Below are 26,079 nucleotides of genomic sequence, written 5' to 3'. Positions count from 1 at the left end.
AGGTAGCCAGCAGCCTAAACAAGCTTTAGCTCAGGGGGGCAGCACTCACTATCTATCTAACTGCCAGAGAGAGAGAGAGAGAGAGAGAGAGAGAGAGAGAGAGAGAGAGAGAGATTCACAAAGAACATTTATCATTTAATATTGGAAGCAACAACTCCTTTTTCAACAGTGGATACTGTTTACTGTTACCATTGAGAGTATCATGAGGAATGCCAAGTCCAAGTATATTGTGTGGCATAGTGTATAGGAAAGTGACAAGTGAAAGATTCCTTTGCATGAGTAATAGACCTTTTTCACAGCAGACGTGTTGACATGTCATAGTAGGAAAAGCACAGGTGTGTTCAAAACCATTAATGATGGCTGCATTCCACTTAGGAGAGGCCCTGGTATTGTGCATGCTGACTCACTGAAACAGCTTACTGGGACACTTGATGGAATTGAGCCATCGTTAAGATTATCAATTTCAGCTGTGCTTTTCCTACTATGACAAGTCAAAATGTCTGCTGTGAAAACAGTCCATAGGGCTGGGACGATATGCTTTTGTCCCAATGCAATTCCTTCATGATACATGGATGGCGAGTCGATTTGTATTACGATTTTCATTTATTGCAATTCTAGAAGTATTGCAATTTGATAGTTTTGACTATTGCTGATTTTCTTCTTTTAAAAAAAAAAGAGACGAATAAAACATTTCTAGAGATAATATATCATGTACGGAAGCGTATTGCATTCACCATAGAAAAAAAAAGTAGTTTTTTCTATGGTGAATGCAATACGCTTCCGTAATCATGATCCATTTCTTAAAAATTGTTTTCTAAAAATAATTCACATCACCATCACCAAAATCCTCTCCTATATGATGATTGATCGTTGTTTGTACATTAAACCACGTTAAGCTTTTTCACGTTAAGTCTTTTCCTTACAATAGGCTACCCTTAATAGAGCAGCAATGCTTAGTGTCAGATAATGTCCATAATATTTGGACTTTGGGTTAGATTTTTTGTGTTATGGTTATGATGAGCAATATAGCAGAGGATTTTGGTGATGATTGATCGTTGTTTAGGTACATTAAACCACGTTAAGCTTTTTCACGTTAAGCGTTTTAGAATGTCCCCTAGATATGCCGCCTTCCAGGTGTTTAAAATTATCTCATTATTACGAGATCAGGATCTCGTAATTACGAGATGAGGATCTCGTAATTATGAGATATTTTCTCGTAATTACGAGATAAGGTGTCTACATTTTTTTTTCTATGGTGAATGCAATACGCTTCCGTAATCATGATCCATTTCTTAACCCTCATGCCCTCCTTAAAAAAACTTACTCTCGACACCTTCGAGGCAAAAATGTCCACGCACACAAAAACTGTTATTAAATCATCATATATCAATATTTTTTTCTGCTTTTTTTTCATAAATCACTTAAACAACTTCTAACCTAATCAAAACTACCAAACATTGAATCATTTTCAGGATTTTAACCCTTTAAATGCCAGTTTATGTATTTGAAGTATTTCATTTTTATTACAAAAACACAAAAATGATTTTTTTCCATATAATGAATAATATCTAGATGGGGCTTTGGTGGTGATTAGAGGCTTGGATATGTCAAAGATAAGCAACAAAAATTAATTTGATTGCATTAGTATTTTTACATAGTTCCAGATACTCCCTTTGGACACCTTCGGGCAAAAATGTACATGTCCAAAAACTGATATTAAATCATCATATATCAATATTATTTCTGCTTTTTTTTCATAAATCACTTAAACAACTTGTAAATTGCTCAAAACTACCAAAAATTTAATAATTTTCTGGATTTTAACCCTTTAAATGCCAGTTTTAAATCTTTGAAGTAACAATTATTTATGAAAAACCCAACAAAACATTAATTATTTTCCATAAAATAAATCATAGGGGAATGGGGCTTTGGTGGGGATTAGAGGCTTGGATATGTCAAAGATAAGCAACAAAACTGATTTGATTGCATTAGTATTTTTATGTAATTCCAGATACTCCCTTTGCACACCTTCGAGGCAAAAATGGCCCCATTGACTTCCATTATAACCACATGTTTTGATCTCACTGCCTTTACAGTATAAAACCATGCATTCTGTAATATCAGCATTTCATTTGGAAGAAAACTAGTCATATTTGACATTTTTACAGTATTTCACCAGATTCAACCATTTTGCCCTTGTAGGCCGATGCATGAAATTATAGTTATATTATGGAGCGTGTGTGTTTTTGTGTGTGTGTGTGTGTGTGTGTGTGTGTGTGTGTGTGTGTGTGTGTGTGTGTGTGTGTGTATGTGTATGTGTGTGTGTGAGAGTTTGCGTAAACCTGTAAGCAAGCAATGATCATTTTAGGGCTGAAAAAGCCATCTTTTGAAGGATGCATTTCATGTGTCTTTGAAGACGTGCTTGAATAAAAACATTGTCTCCTGCATTTGCTGTAAACTGGCGCTTATCATTTCAAATGGTTTGTGGGACATGGTGGCCCTGAAGACTGGTCTCCCACTATGGACATCCCACAGGCTCGGGTGGATTCCCCTTTGGACCGGTACACACCCAGCCAAGTGTGAAGTCCCATGTATGTTCAAATCTCTTGAGCATCCACATCACTCCATCCTGAGATTGAACACCTCCCGTGTAGGTTTGTCATTTCCTGAATCAGCTGGATCAAGTCAGGAGTGAAGAAAAGGTGGAAAGAGGATGCCACATCATGGATTCTTGATATGGCATATCTTGTGGGCTCTGACATCATGCCGGTCGGTGCTTGAATGTTGCGCAGCGTCTCAGTATTAGATGGAGACCAGACTTGCCAATTCTTCACTGTCCAGTCAATGTTAGGATGGACAGGATCTTCAGTGTCCTCTCCACTTTCAGAGGAAGGGTTAGAGGCACTCACAGAGTTGGAGGACACCAGTGACCATTTTGTCAGACTCCAGAAACTTGTGTCATCTTCAGATGAGTCCTGCAGTTGGCTGGAAGATAAAGGCTCCTTCTCTCTGCTCCAGGTCTTTCTCCTTCTCTAGAGCCAGGTGCATAAACACACTAATAGTTGGTTTTGTTTACAACAAATGCAGGAGACAATGTTTTTATTCAAGCACGTCTTCAAAGACACATGAAATGCATCCTTCAAAAGAAGCCCTTTTTTTCACCCAGATTTACACAAACTCTCTCTCACACACAGACACGCATGCATGCACACACACACACACACACACACACACACAACACACACACACACACACACACACACACACGGCTCCATAATATAACTGGCTAAAGTAAGGTGCGCTTTTTCACCACTAAAATTATCATTGTTTGTTTACAGATTTACACAAACTCTCTCTCACACACAGACATGCATACATACATGCATGCACACACACACACACACACACACGCATACATACACGCACACACACACACACACACACACACACACACACACACAACCCACACACACACCCACCCACCCACACACCCACAGACACACACAAATATACATATCACCACACACACACACACACACACACACACACACAGAGACGCACACACACATATACACACACACACACATACACACATACACCGCCGCCGCAGTGCCCGCACACACACACACACACACACACACACACACACAGCTCCATAATATAACTATAATTTCATGCATCGGCCTACAAGGGCAAAATGGTTGAATCTGGTGAAATACTGTAAAAATGTCAAATATGACTAGTTTTCTTCCAAATGAAATGCTGACATTACAGAATGCATGGTTTTATACTGTAAAGGCAGTGAGATTAAAACATGTGGTTATAATGGAAGTCAATGGGGCCATTTTGGCCTCGAAGGTGTCCAGAGGGAGTATCTGGAATTACATAAAAATACTAATGCAATCAAATCAGTTTTGTTGCTTATCTTTGACATATCCAAGCCTCTAATCACCACCAAAGCCCCATCTACATATTATTCATTATATGGGAAAAAAATCATTTTTGTGTTTTTTTTTTATAAAAATGACATACTTCAAATACATAAACTGGCATTTAAAGGGTTAAAAACCTGAAAATGATTGAATGTTTGGTGGTTTTGATTAGGTAAGAAGTTGTTTAAGTGATTCAATGAAAAAAAGCAAAAAAAATATTGATATATGATGATTTAATAACAGTTTTGTGTACGTGGACATTTTGCCCCGAAGGTGTCCAGAGGGTACAAAATGAATAATTTAAGTATAAAAAGACATGTAAGAGTAAAAAACACTGGATTTAAAAAATTTGACTGAAAAGAAGGATTCCTACAAAATTTCATGCCATAAGAAGTAACACAGCAAAAATGATCACGAAATGAAAAAAAAAAACTTGAGAAAAATGTACAAAAATGACCGAAGAGGGCATGAGGGTTAAAAATTGTTTTCTAAAAATAATTCACATCACCAGTCAGTCAGTCTGACAAGTCCATAATATATTAATAATATATTCTTCAAGCATATTTGCTACATATATCTGTGAAATTATAATTTTTATATATATATGTATGTGTGTGTGTATGTATGTATATATATAAATATATATATATGTGTGTGTGTGTGTGTGTGTGTGTGTGTGTGTGTGTGTGTGTGTATATATCGATTTGGTTCCCACCTCTAAAGAGTAATATATTCTTCAAGCATATTTGCTACATATATCTGTGAAATTATAATTTTTATATATATATTGTATATATATATATATATATATATATGTATGTATATATATATATGTATATGTATATATATATATATGTATATGTATATATATATATATATATGTGTATATATATGTGTTATATATATGTGTATATAGCAACAGAACAGCATGAGGACAAAACCACACATAGGAGGAGATCTTACAGATTATATATTGAAACGATACTAAAAGATTAAAAAATATACAGTTAAAAAGGAGCAAAAAATAAAATGACAGAAAACAACAACCACTAGATGGGAAAAGGATATTTCACAATAACAAAGCACCACAGAGACCACACAGGAAGGAGCAGAGTACAAGGGCAGTGAAGGCATGAAATAGGACCAAGGTCTAGTAGATACCGATGAAGGCAACTGGTAAACAAACCAAAAATACTCCCTACGCACAGCTTTAAATTATGCCAGATAAATATTTCTATTAGAAAAGTTTAAAAAATAGTGACAGAAAGCCAATAACAAAGAAGATAATGTTACAATCATTGAAATAAAATGAGAGTAGAATGGAATGGAACTGAATGGTTAAATGGACAAATAGGGTAATAATTTCAATATAAAAATTAATGCAATAGTTTTAATGGCTGCAACACCTGCAGACACACAGACACAGCATAGCTTACCACCTGGTAGCATGCAGCTAAAGACACAGGGTAACACTAGCTTATCGGTAGCCTGCAGCTTATCTTTTCCAGAAACCATGACCATTGCCGGAGTCGGAGATGACTGATGACAGAACTGGAAAATCATCCTGCTTCCCTGAAGTCACCGGTGTGGCAACAGTTTGCCTTCCCTGTGAATGAGTTATGTAATCAAAAAGCGAAGGTTTAGCATGTGGGCTCCGACTGGACTTCATGGTGCCTTAAGATAGGCTACACCTTGTTACACTGATAGTGCATTCAACTGCGGCTCTAAAAAAATGTCAGAGAAACTCAAACTGTTGTTGCGAAGTACCCTCCTGCCATTTGTTGAAAAATAAATAAATCGAAAATTGTATCGTGACCTTAAAATCGAAAGTCAAGTGAAATCGTGGTTTTAAGATAAGATGGAGATGAGCGTAAAGTGTGTCACACTCTAAACACTAGTTTGAGAACTCTCTTTTGGCCTACCGTCCACACTAAGTTTTCTCTTGTTGCAATTTAATCCAGCAATCCTCAATTTCTCTCTAGCAGCAAGGCAATGGGCATAGTGCACAAAAGACACCTCTCCATGCTTCATACTACTCCACTGCTGGCAAAACCTCCTTTCAGTGAATTTGCGACTTTCTGCAAGTCGGTTTATACGGAAGTTAACTCCGAGTCTCTGCATGTTTGTCTTGGAACCTCTGGGGTTGACAGGGAGGTTAATCCACAATTCAACCCCAGTCAGAGTGTCTCTCCTCGGGGGTGCACAGAGAGCAGCGATGGCCCCTGTCACCTCCAAAGCTCTTGGACGAGAACCCCCCACCTCCTCCACAATGCATCACAAAAGGCCTTATCGTTGCTGTGCATCACAGCAGTGCTGAAGGAATGGATGTTTGCACTGCTGGGTGCCAATAAGCAACAGAGAGTGACACACATACACACACGCACATGCATGTAAGCAGGTTGGTGCACACTGCTGATATATGGCAAGATGAAAGGAAAGACTGCACAGTTTTTAGATTTTATGAACACATACGCAGGCATACATCCACATTGGTTAGCATGCATACAGATTGACAGACAAAGCCATGCTAGCAGCACTGAGTGCTATCTGTTGGAAATTATTTTTCTCCCATTCTGACCCTCAGTCTGGTTTCGCTGAGAGTGTGTGTCCATGTGCATTCAAGCATATGTGTATGAGGGATGACGACATTTACTCTGAATCAATGTCTCTGTGTTCATCTTTTATGTGTTTTAAGAGGTCATTGAGTCTAAATATTTGTTCTGGGATTCAGTGTCATGGTTAAATAATTTAGTTTTACTTTGCCTCAACAGATATGATATGGTGCATTGAATCAATTACACACAATGATTCCCTCTCACTCTCTTTTGGGTGGATTAAGTGTTTTGTTTAGCTTATCATACATTTTAGAGCTAACATCTCTTTCTGTCTTTCACTCACTTCCTCTCTCTCTGTCTCTGTGAAGAATGGAGCCAGTCAATGAGTGGGGTGTAGGGGTGACCTAGCCAGGGGCCATGTGTGTTTATGTGTATCTGTATCTTGTGAATTTACGTGTGTATGACTAATTTAATGGATAGCATGTCACCACGGTCAAGGACCTCTCTACACACATACGAACACACATACAGATACACAGGCACACTGAAATACACACACAGTTCAGGGTGGGTAGGGAATGACTGATTTACAAGACACACCAGTGACTATTGACCACATGTACTGTAAACTGAAAAATTACTGTGTGTGTGTGTGTGTGTGTGTGTGTGTGTGTGTGTGTGTGTGTGTCACTCAGGCTAGCGTTGTTAATCAATCATTCACTACAGACCCTGAACTTGGGACACGAGTAGAGGAAATAAATCTACTGACATGAAGTGGAAGAGAGGGTAGGAGGAGAAAATAAGGAGGCAAGGAGAGATGGCAAATTGTTTTTTCACTAAAGAGGACAATGCTCTTTTCATGCCACTTTGAATATTTAACTAATACTAAGCAACATGTAACCAATATTTTGTAGGTTTAATGTATTAAAAGAATAGATACATTTGTATCATTTCTTTTTTTATTTACTCTTTGATCCTTTATAGTTATTACCTGAAAAAGTCCCTTTGAATACACGGAGAAGGTTTACTGTCAGTGATACAACACGAGTGCAGGAGCTATGACACGTGACTCCTTCCTTTACAATGTTCCAAATTAAATTAATCGACAAAATATATTTTAGTGACAAAGATAATCACAGTTTATCTTCCTAAAGTGCTTGAGTAAATTTTGATTACCTTCACTTTTATTAATTTAAGTGTAATACAATTTCCAAGTTTAAGCTTAGATCCATGTTCTCAGTCTAAACTTGTTTCGTTAGTTGTGGTGATGGCCATGTAAAAATGTCTGATTTGACGGATGCACTTCATTCTCTTATCTCTCATACTCCTGCATCATATGGGTTGATTAAACACAGTCTGCATGGCTGTTAAATGGATCAGATATGACAGGTTGGAATCATTTAGAAGAAGTTAAAGTTAAAGTCACTTATCTAGTGAAAAGGGGCATAATATGAGCACTTTAAAGGGGTGGTTCAGAATTTTGGACATAGGACCTCATTTCCAAGTTCTAAACGGAGACAAGTTTTCAACACTTTTCAAACAGTCCTTCCAGTTGCAGAGTTCGCTGGTGCTAGGCTAGCGGAGTCAACAGTATCTGCTAGCCTGCCATTGAAAGCAGTCTTACACACTCCACAGTACACCCGCGGCAAATCAATTATAACGCCAGACTATTGATGTAAATTTCTGTTGATAGAATAATGTTAGAATTAAAACTACCATTGCATCGCATTGCAATACTTTGTTCCCTGTAGTTGGTAGCATAGCCTACAGAAGCGGTGGAGTGATATTACCTAGGCTACAGAGAAAGCCGGTTTACATGACAATCACGCAAGTTTATTTACCTGCCGCTGTGAGCTCCAACTAATTCCACTCTGCCAAGCTATAACTCACATAACGTTACCAGTACATGAAAGCACACGCGCTAGCAATTTGCATGTAAACTGTCCGAGCTTACATGACGTTTCTGTCAGCAATTATCTAAAGTTAGCGGTTAGCCCAGCCAGGTATCTAGCTAACGTTGTCACTCTCCACAATGCATTGAACAGTAACGTTATCTCTCTCTAACGTTGTCAGTCTCAATCTATAAGTAGCAGCTAGGCTAACATTATGAAAGGGGCTAGCTTTATTAGCTAGAGTAGCCTACCAAAAGTTATTACCTGTTCATCAGTAGCTGTTGGTGCATCTAGAAAGACGGATGGAACCGCATTCGTTGTCAGTGACTTGTGGTCCTTTAGATTGCAGGGTTTTTCAAAGTCGTCTGGTCTAAAATGATCACTACACATTTGCCACTTGAGTAGGGTCTCCGCCGGTGTCTCGATGTCCAAGCCAGCAGCTACTACTAGGTTTCCCGACTGGAGTGCACTTCTCTGTTTACTTTTTGGCGCAGTACTACTAACCGGAGCAAAGTAAAATTCCGCCGCTGCTGAGAAACTAGTCTCTCAAAATGTAACGCGATCATTGAGATGCAAGGGTAGTTTTAATTCTAACATTATTCTATCAACAGACATTTACATCAATAGTCTGGCGTTATAATTGATTTGCCTCGGGTGTACTGTGGAGTGTGTAAGACTGCTTTTAATGGCAGGCTAGCAGATACTGTTGACTCCGCTACTCTAGCACCAGCGAACTCTGCAACTGGAAGGACTGGATGAAAAGTGTTGAAAACTGTCTCCAATGATAAATAACACACTGGCTAACTTGGAAATGAGCTCCTATGTCCAAAATTCTGAACCACCCCTTTAAGCATGTCGTCACAGGTGTAATATGTTTCAGTAAAGCAGGTAACCAGCAAGAAACATTTCAGGTTAACTACAACAACAGTTTAGTTACTTAATTCATTTTGTGTAATTAATAATGCTACACAGTTTGACCAAAAACAAGATGAAAATGATCTCAATACAATAATGTGATGGACTCTATATGCCAGCAGTTCTCAAAGTGTGGGGCGCGCCCCACTGGTGGGGAATAGAGACGTGACAGGTGGGGCGCGCCAAACGGGAGGAAATTTTCCTTTTTTTTTTTTTGCACAATGCATTCGTTCTAACGTCCGACTTTTAGAAGCTGGATATATGTTGCGTGTAAATATAAATGTGGATAACGTTAGTGATAGTGACATGCTTGCTACAGTTTGCGTTTCTACAGATGAATCGGCGAAAACACGTTTTATTTCTCTGATTCACGGCTTTGTTCTAGCGCCGCTGGGCCCCTCTCCAGTCCCTCTCTATGTCTCTCCACCATATAACGCTCTCTCTCTTCAGTCTCTCTCTATGTCTCTCTACCATATAACGCTCTCTCTCTTCAGTCTCTCTCTATCTCTCTCCACCATATAACGCTCTCTCTCTTCAGTCTCTCTCTATCTCTCTCCACCATATAACGCTTTCTCTCTCCAGTCTCTCTCTATCTCTCTCCACCATATAACGCCACCATGCTTTCGGGCAGTTGTTGAGCTCCTCCGATGAGGATTTTAAAATGAATGCGCTGTCGATATCGTCTGTAACAGACGCGATGGAGGAATCTACACATCTCAGTTCTCCAGCGGCAGCCACCTGATGTAAACACATCCAACCCAAGCGTTCTTTGGTGACGTGATTGATTCTGTTACTGTTGATCATCTGTCCGACAATCTGATCCTGTTTGGGCAATGCTTCTCAACGGAGCGAGTCCAGACCGAACTTCCCAACCTCGAATTTTGTGGGCGGGGCTAAGTTCGGCTGGCATCCAGGCTACATAACCACTGAAAACTGTCAAAAAAATCTAACCAGAAATGTGCTGATTGATCGTTGTTTTGGTACATTAAACCACATTATAAAGCCCATGAGAACCGTTGGGAGTCAACCTACAGCCGCTCCACTGCCATGCTGAAAATGAAGAAACGCCTCAGATGTCAGATAACGTCCATAATAATTGGACTTTGGGTTCGATTTTCTTAAAGTTTTCAGTGGTTATGAGGAGCAATATGAGAGAGAAATTTGGTAATCACTGATCATTGTTTACGTACATTAAACCACGTTTTTATTCATTAGTAAGCTACAGGACAGCGTCTTTCAAACATGACCTGTGCGAAAGAGAAGAAAAAAATAATGAATGCGTCATTGTACCCAGCACATTTCAAACCAAACTGACGCCCATGGATTTACCCGTGACTCAATCTGGAAAATAATTCGATTTCGTATTTTTGACCCTCTGAATTTACCGTTGGATAAGCCTAGGCATGATACAGGACAGCTTAGGACGCTCCAGGCTGCAGCCATACCCGCCTCCACTAGACTAGAGAGTGACTGCACGTGTGTGTGTGTGTGTGTGTGTGTGTGTGACTATAAATGCAGCGCTGCGGTGAGGGCAAACCGTCCTTACAACTTATTACAACCGTCACCCCGAAATTGTGCAATGCAAAACAGGCTCATTGCAGCCACTAATACAGGGAGAATAGACCTTTCTTGCCAAATGGATTTCTGTTCCTTTTTTTAACAGATTGCAAAGTGGCACTTTTATTTCTTTTCTATTTTTGAACTTGATACAAATTTTGACACAGCTGCACTTTTATTTTCTTTATTTTTGAACTTGCTGTTATTTGATGTAGATAGTTAGTTACATTTCGATACAACTTGTTACTTCAATAAATTGGAACATTTTAAGCTTGTTGCGTATTTCATTAGCATTGCGTTGGGGCGATGGGGGCAGGTGGGGCTTGAAAATTCCCCCTTGTCCAAAGTGGGGAATGACCGAAAAAGTTTGAGAACCACTGCTATATGCAATAAAGAAACAATGAAGTACATATTTGTCATATGGCATAGGGTACGAGTAAGTGTATTAAAACACGATTTCTCGTAATTCCTTCTAAATTTATTTGCAGATCTAATTTCTGCAGGCATTAATAAAGTGAAATTGTGTAATGACTCATTATTTTGAGTCATAGTTATTAATATAATTACCTCCAAACACAGAGCAAAGAATGCTACCCCCTCATACACTTCACTTTGTCTATTTCTCCTCCTCTATCTGCAGTGCGTGTTTGCTATGTTAAGGTTCAGCCATGAGCTATGTAAATTTCTTCCCAGTTTTGTCATTTATTTGAGGTATTATTTTTGATTTGTCATGTCTCTGCTAAAATAACTATTTTGTGTCTCTAATACACTATATTCATGGTAAAAAGGCACAAGAATAGAGCCTCTAACCCAAGTAGTATCATTAAAAAAAATTAAAAAGTCCAAAGACAGATTTAAGACACAAGGACATTATACACACTGATTTATGTTTGCTCTGAGTGAGAATACAAGCAGAGAAAGTATAAAGGGAGGCAGTGGGTTTTATTGGCGTACATGTAGAAAGCTGCCTCATGGGGAAAAGAGACGACTGGAAAGGAAGTAAATGGCCAGTAAATTGGCACAGTTACTGTTCTCCCAACGGAAATAGTCAGGAGGGAGGAAAAGAAAAGATGGATGGAGTAACATGAGGAGTTTCAGAGCATTTTGGTTTGTGGGGTCAGGTCTTGGGTCAGTATCAACTCAATAAATTACACACCAACAAACTAAAATACAAGTTCACACAGCCAAAGATGTACACACTTCCTCTAGGTCAGAGACAAACATGCCCAGTGGTCTCTCTGTACTGCTACTTTGGGGGTTAGGGACTGGTAGATACACATACTGACACTAGCTGAGGGAAAATAAACAGCCCTAATACTGAGCTCCTGTCCTTATTCATTCTGATGAGACAAAAATGTGAATTGGAACCCAATTCTGTTTTCCATTTAACGCGTACTTTGGCCTTGAGGAGACATCAACTGAGATCAAGTCGCTCAACAATAAATATCTCTGTAACACATAAATGTGTTTTAAGGTACTTTATACAGTATGTGAGATTACACCAGCAGTATTGCAGAGCAGCCTGATCTACCTAAGATCTGATTTAAATGTCTGTCACTCGGTTTCTATAGCCCTGTATTTGACTATTGTGTTATTGATTGTTGCAATCTGTGCCATTGAAATACATTTGACTCGCTGTTGATAACTATTCTTTGTTACTTACTTGCCTCAGTTGTCTAATAGTAAGAACTTTGTTTGTGAGGACATTTTGGCTGATCTTTACAGTGAATAAAAGCTGATTGTAGATTTAAATAATATCTATTTGTGTTTAGGTTAAGGTGCTGCAAGCGTACCCTACCCAAACCAGCCCAACCAGCCGAAACTTTCTAAAGACTATTTCTGTTGGTCCCCCTTCTATGGATTAAGATAGTATTACTATATATTTTATTATAAAAAAGGTAGGACAATGTGATTATACCAGAGTATAGTTGCTGTCAGTAAAGTGAATTAAACTGTAATCTACATGAACATAATTATACATGAAACTGGTTAATTTCAACTCCAGGCAGAAAACTTACAACGCTCCCATAAATATGTAGCCCGAGCATAAGAGTGCATGCTCTGTAGGCCCGTATAAGATGACTCGTTGATGTGATTAAACTATGCAGTTCACATCAGATATGATTAGATGCAAGCCACTATTTTTCAGCGTGACACAAAACCTCAACTGTGCGCCACTTGTCTTATTTTTTCCATCCTTCTTTCTTTTCTTTTTTTATACAGTTTATCTTTTTCAACCCATTCTCTTCTTTCATGGCAGTAATAACAATGAAAAATCTCTTTTCCCTCTCGGCAATAAAGAGACCATCAGATACAAGGGAAGGAGAGAAAAACAGAAAGAGAAACAGGGAGGGGGGGTGGTCTGACAATCGCATTAGGCAGACTGCATGGTTGCTTTTTTGGAGAAAATGAAGAGAATGGTGTGTCTCTATCTGTGTTTGTGTGTGTGTGTGTGTGTGTGTGTGTGTGAGAGCAGAGAAAGCACTCTGCTGATATTAGCTAGTTCTTCATTGACTTGATAATGTGATTTCACTCTATACACCACACACACACACACACACACACACACACACGCATGCATACACACGCATGCATGCATACACAAGCGCACACACAGTCCCACAGGAATAGACCTTGAATGTCAGACCCCCTCTGTTCCATCTCTCTTTCCGTTTCTGTAAAATTATTTTGGTTTTACCTCATAAATCTCAAAACACAAATCCAGAGATAAATTCTTACACAGGAAATAGAGTACACAGGGTGTGTATGTGTGAAGCATTGCCGCCTCTGACAATAGTAGTTATACTACTAACATTACATTAACTATTACATATACTACTACAGTTTACTGTAAAAGTGGTTGTTTGGTCCAACTAAAGAGAGAACACCTTTGGACTGTACACTGTGCCACTATGTTAAATTAGCAAGCGCGCACACACAGTCCCACAAGAATAGACCTTGAATGTCAGACACCCTGTGTTCCATCTCTCTTTCCATTTCTGTAAAATAATTTTGGTTTTACCTCATACATCTCAAAACACATACACTGTGTGCCACTATGTTAAATTAGTTTGTATGTCACCAAGATGCTGTATGGGAATGGTTCTACACTAATATTTCTATTCATACTACTGCTTTACTACCTCTTTCTTTACAAGTGTTTACATTTGACTCTGCTTTTGGGATTGCCAGATTGCAGAAATTGCATATATTGCTATGCATCTAAAGCATTATGTCTTGGTGCTATAGTGTTTACAGTAGCACAGCTGAAAGGTTTGCATGTGAACGTGCAGAGCTCATTTGCTGACGAGGTTAAGCATCGTGACACCCTGTGCTTTGTTACACGCACATCATGGCTAATGTGCTTACTGTATGTCTTCACATAGGAAACATTGTAAGGGCAGATAAAAGATGGGAAGGGGAAAGGAAGCCAAGAAGGGTAGTGAAATAATAGAAAGGAAAGCAAATTGTTAAGCATAAAGAGCGAGTGGAAGATAGAGTGGAGAAGAGAGGAGGGTGACCAAAAATAGGAAGGCAGCTGTGACAGAGAAATACAGAGAAGATATAGATTAGCAACAGAAGAAGAGATTAAAGAGATGGTTGGGTGCTTTTAAGGAAGTAGCCACCATTTGTGCTTTGAGTGGTATTGGACTAGATGAGAGAGATCGAAGAAATAGAAAAGGAGTACATTTGCTTGGAAGCGGGAATCAAGATGCGAGGAAGGGCCAACTAAAAGAGACGGGAAACTGAAAACAAGGCAAAGCAAATTGACAGGAGAGATAGAAGCATGTTATAAGGGTGAAGCACAGTTTAGATGAGCTGGAAGGTGGACAGAATGATTAGAGAAAAGTGCATGTACAGAAGAGGAACAAATTCAAGTTAACTACTGCAGAAAAATGGGAGGAGGGATGGGAAAATGGGAACAGGAGATGAGAAATGGAGAAATAAAAAGTTGTAAAGAGAGTTCAGGATGGGGAGAAAATGAATACAAAATGAAAAGGAGGAGGTGAGAGAATGAAAGAAATATAGGATGGAGAAATGAGAGAAGAATATATAAAGTAGGCCCATAATGGAGGATAAAAGCAAGGTAGGAGGCAGAAGAAGGGGATGAAAGAAGGTTTGAGAGAGGGCAGGTTCTTAAGGACAGTTGGTTGTGGTTGTTTAATAAATTAAAACATGGAGATGGAAAGAAAGATGAGTGCAAGGATGGGGCTGAATAGAATTAAAATAAGTCACTGCAACACTATCATAACTGGAGACGCATGTTATGCTAAAATGTTGAGGTTTCCTTGTTTGTGAAATGTAGATGTCACAGACAGACGTAATATTTCTTGCCACAATCACATTGGTGAGTAAGAGATTACTTTCAACTAGGGATGCCCCGATTGATTGCCCGCGGATTGTTAACAGCTGATATGGCTCATTGACAATCGGTATCGGTGGCAAAAAACATGATCGGGGCATCTCTACTTCAGCAACTCCCAGGAACAACTACTGCTAGGAGAACGTTACATTTTTCTGCTATGTCAAGTATTTTTTTTTTTGTTTATATTATGAAAGATAAGGCAGGCAGCACAATGAGTGGGGAAGAAGAACACAGTTCTGAATATATCCCCACATTTAAAAGTATCACAAATTGCACTCTGGGATGGAGGGGAGAGAATAGATAAAGATAGACCGATGCCAGACCGAGAAGGTCTGTGTAGGGTAAAGAAGAGGGATGAAAGTAAACGTAGGTAGAAAAGAGAGGTGATATAGGAAAGGGAAAAGAAAAAGATCAAATACAGAAAGTAGAAATTAGAGGACATCGGTGAAAAGTAAAGGACAGAGTGATGAGGAAGTTAAAAAAGGTGGAGAGAGGAAGAAGAGAGATTTAGGTGGGTAAATGTCACAGAGTGAAGAGCAGAGAGGAAGACAAAGAAAGTTGGGAGGAAGTGTGTATGGGCGGTTAAAGTAAAGAGGGAAGAAAAAGAAGTTAGGCAACTTACTGCTAGAGGAAAGGCTTGTGCAAGTGGATTAAGGGAAGAGGAAGAGAAGGATAGATGAAAGAGAGGGAGGAAATGGAAGGAAGGAAGGGTGGGGGCGAAATAAAAGAAAGAATGGTAGCTGCAGGACAAGAAAAAAGTGTGTTGCAGTGGAAGAAAGGTTTGGCTCTTGTCCATACCAGGGAAAAAAGCTGGCCTTCCATTCCTCCTTTTCTCTTCTTCCTCATTAAATTCAAGGAATCGAAAAGCTGAAGGCACACCTGCACAGCTGTGTGTAAGCATTGAAAGACACACTCAAACATGTGGAGTACAGATATGTTTTTGTTTTTTTCTTTCTTTTTTACACAAACCCATTTCAATATTACTGGTCAGCTGACCAAGGCTCACTTTTCTGTTGGTACACTTTCATCTTGTGGCTTGGTTCATTTAAAAACCCTTATCAAGTCGTGGGCTTTAGTGCAGCCCTTTCTATTTTCAAATAATGAAGAGTTGCTTGTGTTCTGCTGCAAAGACTCTGTGCCAGGCAGTGGTATGAGCAAACATCAGAGATAGGAGTGTAATCAAACTGGCAAAGTATCATGACGTATGTCTCACCTGGCACACAGCTGTTGTAGTTTATAAGGAGTTTCTATAACCCTCCTGTCATCCTCGGGCCAAATGGGACCCATTTTCAGAATTTCATCAGAATTTGGGTTTCTTTCAACCAAATTGTCAAAATAAATAACGTGGATGATTCCATAAAATGCTCTTCACAAGTAAAATAAATGATCAGTTCACTACTTTTATTGAATTTGGGGGATTTATTCAATTTTATAGCATATGGAGAAAAAAATGTATAAAAGAATGTCGAAAACAAAAACGTCAAAAGAATCGCAGCAAAAATTCAAACATCGGAAAAAGTGACACAAAAATTTTGAAAAAAGTGACAAAAACATAGTGAAAAGCGACAATAAAAACAAAAGGTTGCATAGTCGACGGGAAGACAACACAAAGGTTAAAAAACAGAACCCATATCAGTTTTCAGTAGCCTAATAAAAACCTATAAGGAATGGATGGAATTGTATGAGTTACTAGACCAGGGATAGAGTTTAAAATAAATGACCACAGGGTAGTCATGATTATCACAAATATCTTCTAGGCACAAAATGCACTTCATTTTGTATATGAATGTGTGTTTTTAACACATCAGTATGCTAATCTCTTTGTTGCTATAGGTTGACCCACTGTGAGGCCTTGTGTGTTGTCAACAATAGAGGGGTTATTCTTTTTTTTTTTAAGATTATTTTTTTGGGCTTTTTCTGCCTTTAATGGACAGGACGGGAGAGAGAAGGGGAAGACATGCAGGAAATCGTCACAGGTCTGAGTCGAACCCTGGACCTCTGTGTCGAGACATAAACCTCTAAATATATGTGCGCCTGCTCTACCCACTGAGCCAACCCGGCCACATAGAGGGGTTATTCTTTTTCCTGAATATTTAATGTGTCTGGTAATTTGCTCATAATCTCAACACATTTTTCTCTGGTTTTCTACAGGCTAACAGGCTTCCAGGTTCCTCCCCCTGTCACCAGTACAGGAAATGTCTTCTCTTTGAGGTTGACCAGTGACTTTGCGGTCTCTGCACATGGCTTCAAACTCAACTATGAAGGTCAGACACCGTCTGCAAGTGTTTGTGTGTGTGTGGTGGTATGTCAGAATGCGTGGGCTGTGCTTCAATGCTAACATCCATAGTTCAGAAAATGAACAATGTAAATAACAACCACTAGCTACTTACTAAAAGTCAGATACAAGTCCATAGATCACATATGACTGTGGGCGTGAGCCATGTAAGAAAGAAAGAAGAGCGTTCAGACAGCAAAGGCTCCCTTGGTAGCCCCCTTGTTTTTGAATGCAGAAGTAATTGAACAGGTGCACTGTGTGGTGTTTCCCTGAAGCAACCCGTGTTGATTTTTGCTCTACACATTATTCTTACTGAAAGCAAAATACCACATATAACATTTAACACACAAGGGTATATGTTTTTTCTTTAGGAAGCAGTCCGTAAGTTTTCAGTTCTGAGGGCTATTTCACAAAACCAAGATAATGGATTAAGCCGGGATTTCCCAGTTATCCTGGCTCAATTTAGCCTTGACTCGGTTTCACAAAAGCAGAGGCACCTAAGTTACCATGGATACTTATTCTTTCCAGCTAGCCTGCTCCTGACCAGGCTAACAGCCAGGATGTATTAATCCTGGAGCCTTTTCTGTTCACTCAGCAGTGGTTTTACCCAGTTGTTATCAGCCTGCATTAAAATACAACATGTGCATTGCTGTTTATTTAAGTACTGTTATTTAAAGTTGTGACCATTATTTTTTTTTATAATTATTCATGTGACATCAGAAGGCCACAGGCTCAATTAACATTGTGTTACCTCCTTCTGTGATAGATAGTGACTTAACAGACATTTATTTAAATGAAAATCTTCTAGATTACAGCTTTAAATCCCCCTATTTAGCGTTTGTTGTTTTTGTATTACAATAGTCAACAGTATTGTCATTCATTATGTGTTCATATATACTTACACACTTTATAGTTATAGTACAGTATAGTGTCTTTGTTGCAGACAGAGTACATGATTTCTATTCAATTCAGTTCCTTTGAAAGGCCACTCAGATTCAGAAAGTTTTCAAGGGTTACTGCCATGTTCTAAATTCAATCCACACATTTTGACACCTTTCCACTCAGCAAAGGAAAGAACTCCCTAATGGACGACAAGTTCATTCCTTTTCAACATGGCAGGCTGTCAAATACAGAAAGAGAGAGTGGAAGTCATGGGTAGAGCATGACAGAAAGTGAGCGCAAACTAAAGGCTCTCTCTATATTATAGGCTTGCAGGGACAAAAACAGAGACGTCTTGTGGTCATTTTAATGTCACAGAACACCAATCTACCAGATTTTGCAATCCATTCGACCCTCCAAAGCAAGGTTACTGGGCACTCTGCTCATATTATTTAACTTCAGCTAAAACATAGACATCTCTGACTTTTAGTAAACATTTCAAACACTTGATTATTGAGGTCATTTTTGCATGTCATAAAAATACTCAATATTGATGTAGTAACCTTGTTTCACTAAGGAGTTTGAACAAAAAAAGAAAACATTTCTTCCAGAGGGAACTTAGCATATTCCAGGGGTAGTTAAAATGTCCCCTTTGCTGTCTCCCTTTAGGGCCTGAGTAAACACCAAGGTACCATTTTCACAGATAAAAGAAGCGATATGAATAGTTGAAGTGATGGTTAAAACAGCATATCCTGTGTGCATTAAATATTTCAGATTAGATTTAGATTAGAAAAACTTTGATGTCCTCAATGAGGCAGTTAGTTCTGGAGCATAAAACTGTCTCCTGGAGGCACACACATGACACTGAGCAAACCAACAAGCATGCACACAGTTTATGCAGCTCCTTGCTATTCACTGTGCAGATATTTGAGAGAACAGCTGACAAGGTGACAATACTGTATGATCCGCATGGTTCAAGTACACATCCGACCTCATATGTCATTTAAAAGAACATGGTGCAAGACATTTATTTAGGCAATAGATAATACACATTAAACATTAGGTTTTACAAAATGCACGTCATTGAGCATAGGTAGGATTTTTACCTTATAATCAAACTTATCGTTACACATCATAATACTCTGTTGCAATGTGTATATTAAAGTTGCAGAGGTACACAGATGGTGTATGATATGTAGTTATTGTCATTTAGTATTTATTTAGTAGTCCTGTGTACTGCTGGGATATTAATACTGAATCTAGGTTACGGAATGCATTGTAACCAAGATAGAACTGGTGATGTGTTTTTCAAGAAACAAAATGTATGGTAGTGTAGAAAGAAAATTTTAATAAAAGGCACACATACTTAAAGCAGTATTCTAAATCCGAGTCAGACATTTAGGCCCGTAATTACATGGAGGGGATGTTCCCTCTTAAGAAATGTATTCAGGCTTTTGAAAAAGGCCAACGTGTTAAAGGCCTGTCGAAAAGAACGATAGCTGTTGTAATATTTTATGTAAATTGAATTGTTTGTTGGTAAGATTCTGTTCACTAACTTTCGGATGACAGCTTGTTTAAGTTCACACACACACACACACACACACACACACACACACACACACACACACACACACACACACACACACACACACAATAGAGCTTCCTCTATAATACCATTCAACTTACATTTATTTTTTTAATATTTGAATAATAATCGAATATTTAATGCTCATATGCAGCCTGTTATGCTTATGTATTGTCAATGCCACAATAAGCATGTAGTTGTTGTTACATGTTCTGTCCTCTAGAGGGACTTCCAACATCAGCCTGACCTTGAAGGGGACCTGCGTCATGGTGCATTGCATTTCTGGCATGCCGCTCTCTGTTTACAATATTTTCCACCTCACACACAGCGACAAACACAAATCAACAGAGAACTCTGTAATGTAACATTATCTTACAAGTGTATTGAAGCGGCTCTGTTGTAAAGGCTAACGTTGCTCACTTGGCACAATGACATCACGTTAGAAAGCACAGCCGAAACGATTTGTCATAAACTGAGTAACACTAAAAATAGTGTTAGCCATGATGCTAACGACATTGATAACTAAGCCAAACGGTGCTGTCACTACTATTTTAGTGATTTAAAATAACCTGTTTCTTGCAGATTGTCACGTTACTGAGAATACAGCTGCTAGAATATATGAAGTCAAAACTAATTCTGACAGCTGTAGGGCAGCTAACATTAACTTTAGCTGTCTCCATGAAGCTCCCAGCTAAGCTCCTACAACTCGCGATGCAGTTAGATAACCAGAATGAGCTAACTAATGATAACATAAGCATTTTGGCTCGGTGGATGTCGATTTTAAAGTCATGTTCAAATTATTTCCCATCCTTCTTCCGATTTCCAGCCGCAGCCTGTCACTCCCCCTACTGACGTTACTCTGTACGTAGCGTTAGCTCACAATGCCTTGTGTTTCTCTCTCCCGTAACTTATTGTTCATCAGACGTGACATGAGGGAGATTTGCCAACCTATTTATAAAAAATAAAAAAAAATCACATACACGACACACACACACACACACACACACACACACACACACACACACACACACACACACAGAGTGTTGGTCACAGAAAAATGATACACTGCTTACTGTACTATAACTGTCTAACTGTCTCTTTGTGTCCCTTTGCATCCTTCTATAGACCTTTGTGCATGTCTGTTTGTAGGTTGGATGGTTGGTGGGTGTTCAATATGGGTATCTGGTGTGCCGCATAATGACATTATCACTAATTGCAAAGTGCCTTGGTTTAAGTCTGCACACATGCTGTGTCTGAGATTACAGTGTATGTGTGCATGTCTGTGTGTGTTGTGCTACTTGTATGTCCAAGCAGTTGTCCCAGATTTATTCACTGGCACAAGTTTCCACTTACTTGGCCCATCATCATTCTGTGTGATTGTGCATCTCTATGAGTGTGTGTGTGTGTGTGTGTGTGTGTGTGTGTGTGTGTGTGTGGGTGTGTGTGTGTGTGTGTGTGTCGCGGCGTGTGTGTTAGTGTCGGGCGTGTCGCGTGTGTGTGTGTGTGTGTGTGTGTGCGTGTGCGTGTGTGTGTGTGTGTGTGTGGTTGTCTGTGTGTGCGACACAGAGAGAGTTTTGCTCCAGGGGACTTATCTGAAGAGCCCCTGCTGCTGTTACATTCAGCTGTTTGACTTACTCTGTGTGAGTGAGTGAGAAAGAGAGTCCGATCATACTTGGCATTTGCAAAAATGCAACATTATGCCGATGATCAGTCTGTCTTTCTATATTCAGCATCTCATACTGTCCACAACACACAGCTTGGCTGTAAATATTTACTGCAAGGAGGCAATTTTTGGCAAGTCATCTTTACTCTATGTAATCCTTCTAGGGCTGAGCGATAGGGAGAAAATCAGATGTCACGATATTCTTGACCAAATACCTCAATATCGATATTGCGGCGGTATTCTAGGGTTGACAATTGGTGCTTTAACAAAATATCTTCACACTTAGATTTTAGATAAGTAATCATCAGTAATGTGGACATAATGTCTAAGTGGGGAAAAGGCAAATAATCGAACAGCTAGAACAGTCTAGTAAGTATAGAAAAGTACATCACTTTACTGTAATGCAGCCTTTAAAACCAGTAAAAGACAACACTTATGTCATATAACGATATTACGATATCCAAAATCTAAGACGATATCTAGTCCCATATCACGATATCGATATAATATCAATATATTGCCCAGCCCTAAATCCTTCTGTTTAATCTTTCATTGGAGCCATTTCAGATTTTAGATTTCCGCAGGATTGTCAGCAATACACTTTAAGAAAGGAATTTTGTAAAAAATACCTGCTCATCATCATTATAGGTGGATGTGGTATTTGTTGTTTACAAGTACAACTCTTTTTCGGTGAAATTACAAAAATTTTGAAGCACTACTGTACAGTAGATATATGAACTTCAGAAATCACTTGTTAAATCATAGGTCTCTTTCTTTCTCTCTCTCTCTCGCACACAAAAACAATATCAACACATTACCGATGCAAATTGAATAGCTGTCTTTTTGCTTTGATGAAAGATTGTATTATTACTGGATGAATGCATTTAAGTGACCTCTTTGACCAGTAATTACATAAAATACATGAAAAAGGTTGGTTGATTGATCGCTCCAAAGGAGGGAATTTTGCAATTGGCAGGGCAAAGGTACAGTAGTGTGGCTCTATCCTTTTCAGCCTGCTTGGTAGGACACACTTTGATGTAATCCTTGAACATTTCTTCCCCTTCGTCTGAAGACTGTCAGGTCATAACTAATTCATACACCAGCACGTACTATACAGTGTGTATACTTGCATGTGTGTGTGTGTGTGCGTGTGTGTGTGTGGGTGTGTGTGTGTGTGTGTGTGTGCGCATGCCGGCCCAGCCGCCTGTGCATGTGAAACGGAGAGAAAAAAGTGATGTATTATTTAGCATGATGTCGGAGGCAGTTTGATATTGTGCTGATGAGACGGAATCACAGATTAACACACACACACACACACACACACACACACACACACAGTTTCACACTTTTTCAACATGATTATGTTCATTGTTGAAGAATTATTCTTTCTGTTTCCTCCGTCATGTTTTGCACCACCTTCTCCTCGTTCATCTTAACTCATCTTCTCTCATACTTTATATAGTTATATTAGATTTTACCTTTATTGACTTGTGTTTATTACTTAACTGAATTCAGTTTTTTCCTGACTCAGAATGGGCCTTTGTGGGGGGGTGATGACACATTAAGTAAAAAAAAAAAAGACTTGAATTCCTGCATTCTGATACATTTTTAAGCATGAATTTATTGTAAAAACAGCTTATATTTATGGCAAGGAAATCACAAAATTCTGGTGGCAGGTAACAATTCAAAATACAAAATATAATGGAATATCATATTCAATATTCCAGTAAGGGGGCTTTCACATCCGGGACACGGGCCCGGATAGACTACACTTGACACCAAACTAAAAGAAAACGCACGCAAATAAAACACAACACGCAACTAAAAGAAAACGCACGCAAATAAAACACAACACGCAACTAAAAGAAAACGCACGCAAATAAAACACAACACGCAACTAAAAGAAAACGCACGCAGATACACCACAACACAACGGAAATGTTTCCAGGGGACACTTAAGTGATGCACACGTGCCTCAACCATTGGTGTTTCCAGTACATAGACAGACCAACAACAGCACAATTTTAACCATTTTCTCCAATTTATTCATCACTAAATTCACTTCTGAGAACGTTTTAGGCGAGAAATAAACTGTTTACATTTCAAATATAGGCAGTCTTGTGAAAATCGTTGCCAAATTGACAATTTGCCTCAAAGTTTTCGGAGTTGAGAAGCACCATCACCATCACCTGCCGGGGATGGCAGCTCGTTGCTCGGCCAGGAATGCTCGGAGACCCCGCTCTAAGCTGGAGGTCTCTCAGACTGCTCTCGTAAATGAGAGGCTTTTATTTTGCCGTTGATGGATCGTTTGTTTAAAAATCACAACGCATGTCCATCATAAGATTAACGGGGACTTGTGGTTAACTGTCTTTCGGAGTTAAACTCCACCAGCGCCTGCAGGCTTAACAACCTCGCTGGCTGGCTTTTAGTTGTGTGCTGTGTTTTATTTGCGTGTTTTCTTTTAGTTGCGTGCTGTGTTTTATTTGCGTGTTTTCTTTTAGTTGCGTGCTGTGGCCTCTCAGGGCCACCGTACATTTTGCTCCCAAGTTGAAAAATGTATGATTGACTTACATAGGCTATTGCTTTTACTGCTAATTTGTACAATAATACAATCATGTTATTGATACAAAACGTTATGAAGTAAGTAAGTAAGTAAGTAAGTAAAATTTATTTATAGAGCGCATTTCACAGATATAAATCACAAAGCGCTTTACAAGGTACATACATATAAGTGGGAAGAAAATACAGCATGACATGAGGAGAGACGAGGAGAAAAAGGCAACTCCCAGACTATGCCCTTGAATAGGGGTACAGTGTGGGAACAGGAAAAAAACACCTCAGCACATAAGCACACAAGCAATACATTTGCACTGCTGCACACCACATAACAGTACATTTGCACTGCTGCACATAACACAACATAACAATATAACATGACAAGCAGTGGGGGTGGGATGATGGGTGCATCGGGATCGGGGTCATGGAGTAGAGGTAGTCCAGGACAGGCAAACAGACATCTGGTCCTGCAGCCAAACAAAGGCGCTGGCCCCAGACCTGCCCGCCTGACTGGGGGAAGAAGGCGCTGGATAGGGGGCTGGGGTGTGGTTGCAAATCTGTATGTATGTCAAAGTTTGTGTATGTGTAGGCCTGATTAGTCAAGCTACGTCTGGCCCCCGTAATCTGGTTTACTCAGTCCGCACGATTGTCATTGCGATACACAGCCGGTTGCCATGGAGTCAGCCCTGAAACAGGACCCAGTACGAGTCAACAATCAACAGGTGTCTGTGGGAGTCGGGTGGGGAAAATGAAGAGTGTGCCTCGCTGTAGTGCTCCAGGGGGAGTGAGTATTCAACACCGGCCTTGGCCAAGGCCAGCGCTGGTTCAGGAGCCGAAAAGATAAGGTTGGAATTTGTTTTGTCTTGGGTCTAGGAAGCCGGCAGTTAGTCACTCCCGACTTCTCTGAAATGTCCCCTGTAGTGTAATGTTTTCTACATTATATTGATAAAAAATGATCAGTAATGTTAAGCCTTTGGTGTAACGGACCACCACAGTTCATGCATACATGTGAACCGCTGATAAATTGCAGAGTTTAACGTTCATAGTGAAAAAGTGACACTACATGGATGGGGCACAGCAGAAAGACGGCGCGGAACGCCAGCGCTTTTTCAGGGTTTTCATGTGTACTCCCATAGGCCTACTTCACTTCGCATCAGGTGTTAAAACCAACTGTACCAAAACACAGAATTGGACTAATATTTAACATGACTACGAGACGTTTTTAACTGGTCATGAAACTGTCTCAATTTAATACTAATGGCGTCAGACGGCCGTACGGACAGACAGCAGTCCGGTGGAGCACTCCGCCCGTCAGCAGCGGCTTCTCGCTGCGCAGCCGGTCCTCCAGAGCAGCATGATCACCGGGAGAGTCCGGCACAGCCTGAACTCTGCAAACGGAGATCCCTTTTAGCACTAGCTTGCGTTCAGTTCCATTCAATACGTGTATTGTAGCGTATGTGTTAAATATAACAGCTGTGGATGAGAGGAAGGCTGGCCGGTGAAAATCAGACATTTTGGCGCTGCAGATTTTTCTTTGGCGCTGGCTATAAAAGGGGCGCCAAAACTTTCTCTATGCAGGAAAAACCCTGGAATTCGGAAAACTGAAGTAAATTGTAAACAAAAAAGTAGCAACAATTTTATCACCCATTTTATTACATTCTATTCTATTACATTATGATCTGCTATGCTACTGCTGATTTACTCTGAAGACATATAAAAATATTTACATTTTTTGGTTTGACTGACATGACAACAAGAACTGTATGACACAAATTAATTACAATTACGTTTTATTACACTGCTCGGTTAAAGAGTTCTGATTATAGACTCTGGAGGACCATTTTTAAATCAGTAAAAATCTTTTTAAAATCAATATTTGTGCTCATACAGAGCTCATACCGCTG

General features: G+C 39.4%; 1 protein-coding gene across 1 annotated transcript in view; it reads left to right on the top strand.

Annotated features, from left to right (window-relative positions):
• csmd3b (CUB and Sushi multiple domains 3b) overlaps positions 1–26,079 on the top strand; it is a 383,486-nt gene that overhangs the window by 109,920 nt on the left and 247,487 nt on the right. Inside the window, exon 3 of the mRNA XM_039820294.1 lies at positions 17,369–17,481. Within this exon, the coding sequence (XP_039676228.1) occupies positions 17,369–17,481 (113 nt within the window). The remainder of the gene's footprint in view (positions 1–17,368; positions 17,482–26,079) is intronic.

This window comes from Perca fluviatilis, chromosome 13 (assembly GCF_010015445.1).
Source record: "Perca fluviatilis chromosome 13, GENO_Pfluv_1.0, whole genome shotgun sequence".
Classification (NCBI taxonomy): domain Eukaryota; kingdom Metazoa; phylum Chordata; class Actinopteri; order Perciformes; family Percidae; genus Perca; species Perca fluviatilis.
Note: the sequence above shows the minus strand (reverse complement) of the source record. Positions and strands in the feature narration are given on the sequence as shown.